This window comes from Athene cunicularia (genome assembly GCF_003259725.1).
Source record: "Athene cunicularia isolate RWA chromosome 24 unlocalized genomic scaffold, athCun1 chr24_part1, whole genome shotgun sequence".
Classification (NCBI taxonomy): domain Eukaryota; kingdom Metazoa; phylum Chordata; class Aves; order Strigiformes; family Strigidae; genus Athene; species Athene cunicularia.
In genome coordinates, this window is record NW_020799132.1 from 6,757,592 (window position 1) to 6,761,752 (window position 4,161).

Sequence of the window (4,161 nt, forward strand, 5' to 3'; positions counted from 1 at the left end):
CAACAAGGGCCCCCCCCCCCCCCGAGGGGAAACAACCCGAAACACAGTACAGCCAGCAGGCTGGAGAGCAAGCTGAGCAGGCTTCCCTCTCCCAAGGCTGACTTCTAAAATACCCCTTAATGCTGTCAGAGAGGTTTTTTTGGAAGAAGAAAGAGGCCAAGAGGGGTCTGGGTACTGCAGTGCCTCTCCCACTGCACCCCACGGTCACAGTCAGGAGCTTCCCCTACTCCATACTCACCTTTCTCTCCAGAAATGGAGTAGATGCTGTTCTGCCGAGAGCTCCTGCCTTTCTAGAAAGGTAGAGAAAAATACAACAGAGTTAGTTGTATCTCAGGCCGAGGTGGGAAGAACAGGCTGGGCTGGCCTCGGCAAGCTGCCACTGCCCCTTCCCTTCAGGAAACCTCAGAATACTGCCGTCCCCTCAAAGGGCACTACAGAGCACCCACGAACTCATTGACATCTGTGAACCGTCCTCCGAGGAGAAGCAGACGAGAGCTTTGTATCAAAAACGAGCTCCAAGAGACGTGCCGGTGGCACCCGGGGAAGTCCCTCGGCACAGACCTCCCACGCGGAACCAGACCCGCCGGGCTCGGTTCCTCCACTCCAGCCCCACCGTGGTCCTGCCGCACCGGGGATGGCAGGTCTGCGATTTTTATCCCGAAAAATAACCTCGAATTTGTTGACAAGTTCATACATTTTTTAGCTTATCCTGCCTCCTGGCATTACTCTATTTTCCGTCTCTCAAGGGAAAGAGAGAAGTCTCCCCGCCGGCCCCAGCCCGTTTGGCTCGCGGGGGGCAGCCAAGCCCCAGCCCTACCTCGCTGTCGCGGCTGGTGCGGCGGCTCTGCGACACACACTGGATCTGCCAGGGCAGGGGCTGGTACACGAGGTACGGCAGCGGCTCCTCGGGGCACAGGCGGCTCCCCAGCTGGACACAGAGAGTGTTGGCGGCAGTGAGAGGGAGGGATGCGGGTGGCTGGGCCCGAGCAGGGGTGTCCCCAGCCCACGGTCCCCTCCGCCGGCCGCTCCCGCAGCCCCACGCGCTTCCAGGCACCCAGCGGCGAGCGGCAACGCCGAGCTGGGGCCAGGCCCGCCCAGACTCACCTGCCCCAATGCTCTCACCGCGAAGAACAGCGCTGTCATCAGGGTCGCCAGCATGGTTGGGGCGTCCGGGGGAGGCAGAGCCCCGCCAGCGCCGCGCCGCAGTGTCCCGGTCACCGGGGACTGCAGCGTCCCAACCTGGGCAGGCAGAGGCCAAGCCCCTTAATGAGCTTATGGCTCACGCTCGCCTTGGCGACGCCGTCGCGCCGTCCTGCTGCTCCTCTAATCGCCAAGTTCCTCCAACGCGCGCGGCGCTGGGTTCTAGGAAAAGCAAATCCCCTTCTCCGCGTGCGTCCGCGCCGGGGCAGAGCTCCTCCGTGCGGGACCGCTCCTCAGCAAAGCCTCCGCACAGGCAGGACGGCGGATTCCCTGCGGCCGCCTCGGGAGCGGGGTAGGGGACCCCGAAAGCACCGAGCTGGGCAGGACACACCGATCCCCCGCTCGGAGTTTTCACTCATCGCGGCTCTCCGGCGGGCCAGGGCGCGGAGCGGGCGCAGGGACTGGAGCCAGGCGAGGCTTGGTGGTGGTTCGTGGTTTGTCCTGAAGGACGTCTCCAGCCGTCAGCCTCGATCCACGTGCTGCTCTTCCTGTGCCTCGTCAGCCTCAGCCTTTTCCTCTCCCCAGCACGTCCAGCACAGTCCTTGCCCCCGGCCCTGCTCCGCAGGCAGCCCACAGCCGGGCACGGCAGCGTCTCCACGTGCCCCACGCGTCCTCCGGCCACTCTTGGCTTCTGTGGTACCGGTAGCTCAAGTCCCATCGTGATCCCCAGCGTCCCCACAGCCCCCTCCACCCGGACCAGCAAGCGACGCGCTGTGCAGAAGCGTCAAAGCTGGAAATACAGGGGCGGGCGTTGACTGTCCCCTGTCCCCATCGTCCGAGCCCCCAGCCAGGAGCCACGTGGCGAATGCCCCACGGGGACAGAGGCAGCCTCCGCTGCTGTGCCCAGAGAGCCAGGACCCGCCGAGGCTTCCACGAGAGACGACCTTAAAGGGAAAATCCCGAAGGGGCGAAGGTGCACGGCTGGGAAGGAAACAAGCCCTGGGAAGGGAAGAGCCCACCACCAACGCTCCCTGATTTCTGGCGAGGGGTCACGCAGGGGACCTGCCGGCAGGACTCCAGCAACCGCACAGCCGCAGCAGCGGCGCCTGAACCCCCACCCGAGGGGAAAACTCCCAGCTGCCCCCAAATAAAGAGAGAAATCGGAGCAAGAGCCGAGCTGCAGCATTACCCGACTGTCACCCACCCGGGCTGCTTGGGGAGCAGCTCCGGAGCGAAGCCCCTTCCCCGGCAGCCCCCCGAGCACCCCCACCCGCTCGTGGGCAGCCCCCCCAGGCGCCCGGCCGAGCCGGCCTCGGGCCGTTCCCCACAGAGCCCGTCCCCCAGCCTTGACAGAGCCTGAAACAACCCCTGTACCGCGCCTGGATGACAGGTTTATGGGGAGGGCAGGACACGAGCCCGTGAAAAGCCCCGTGAGGAATTGCTTCTGGAGTTTTGTTTTCCAGCTTTATCTGCCCCTGCATTTGCTACCCTGGCCAGATACTTAATAGAATAATGGTAATAAAGCCACAGTGAGCTGAAGTGGTCTCAGAAATTGCCAGAAACGACCTTGACAAGACAAAATGTGAAACAGCCCAGGGACAAGCAAGGGGAAGATGGGAAAGGTAAGTACAAGCTGGATATCTGGGGTTACAGCAAGAAAAGAAAAACAAAACAGCTACAAACATCACCATCGTACAAAACAGGCTCATGTGGATTTAATTTGTGTACAAAACCAGATACAGCCGCTATCGCGGGTTTAAGAGGCAAAAGGAACATGTTTCAGAACAAGTTATTGCTCAGAAAACCGTCGTTTCTCCGCACTAACACACGATTCTCCCCACACACAGAGCGGAGTCAGTGGCTCTGGGCAGGGCCCCCGCAGGGCAGCAGCCCCCCCAGTGCTGCAGAGAGCCACCACGGGGGCCCCTCCAGCACCCCGGCCTGGGAGGACTGCCACGTCCCCCACCCATAGCCAGGAGACCAAAAGCAAAATCCCTGCAGACAGGGACTGGTGCAATCCAACAGGGGACGGGAAACACGCGTTCCGATCCATCCCCGCCGACCCGAGCAGAGGATTGAGCTGCCCGAGGACAAAGGCTGGCCAAGTAATTTTAAAAAATCTCCAAAAAATCAGCTAAAAAAAACCAAAATATACAGACGTTCTAAAGAGTTTCAAAATGACATTCATCAAAAATAGATTTCTATTTGCACGTAAACGTTTCCCTGCCACGCGCACGGCGCGAGCTGCTGCGGCGCTGGGCGGTGCCGGCGGCCCTGGACAGGCTCTGCTGAGCGGGACAGGGCTCTGGCCTCACCCCCCGTGGGCTCACACCGACCCCTGGGCTCCCTGCAGTGTCCACACAGGAGGGCGTCCCCCCCCCCATGGAGGGGAAAGAGCCTGCAGAGTCCACGGCGTGAAACCGCAGCAGGGACCCACGGCCCCACCGGCTCACGGGGGGCATCTCCGGGGCAGAGGGGGCCAGAGCAGGGACCAGGAGGCAAAGAGCAGCCCAGGCTCCCCGGCAGCGCTAAGCCCTCTATTTACCCAGCTTTACTCCCCAAAGACTGCCGCTTCCCCACGTTTAATCACCAAGTATGATGCTCACTTACTTTCACACGCACAAATAAGATTACAAAAAAAAGCCCGGCACTGTACGGCAATAAAGCTCTCACGCTGACAAATGGGAGCCCTCCCCACCTCACGCTTAATGTGGCATTAGGGAAGTATTGTGAAATTCAACAGGAACTGAATCAAAGCCACTCAGTGGTGCTCCTTTAAGCCAGCGTGTCACTGCTAAGCACCCCCCGAGCAGCCATCAGAAATCCTGGTGCCAGATGCTGCTGCATAAACTCACCGCTGTCACCTGAACCCATTTTTATTCACATCCTAAAAGAAATCGCAGAGTAAAAAGATACATAAAAAGAGTCCGCATTGGGAATCGGCTCCCTCCTGCCCTGCTTAACAAGATGCATCGTCGGCTGTAAATCCTGCCCACTGCAAAACCCAAGCGTGGCTGCGGC

At 60.6% G+C, this 4,161-nt stretch overlaps 1 protein-coding gene across 1 annotated transcript in view; it reads left to right on the forward strand.

The window, feature by feature from the left end:
• The window catches only part of DSCAML1 (DS cell adhesion molecule like 1), a 102,136-nt gene extending 102,028 nt beyond the window's left edge, over positions 1-108 (forward strand). Inside the window, exon 30 of the mRNA XM_026863602.1 lies at positions 97-108. Coding sequence (XP_026719403.1) covers positions 97-108 — 12 coding nt within the window. The remainder of the gene's footprint in view (positions 1-96) is intronic.
• The last annotated feature ends 4,053 nt before the right edge of the window (positions 109-4,161 follow it).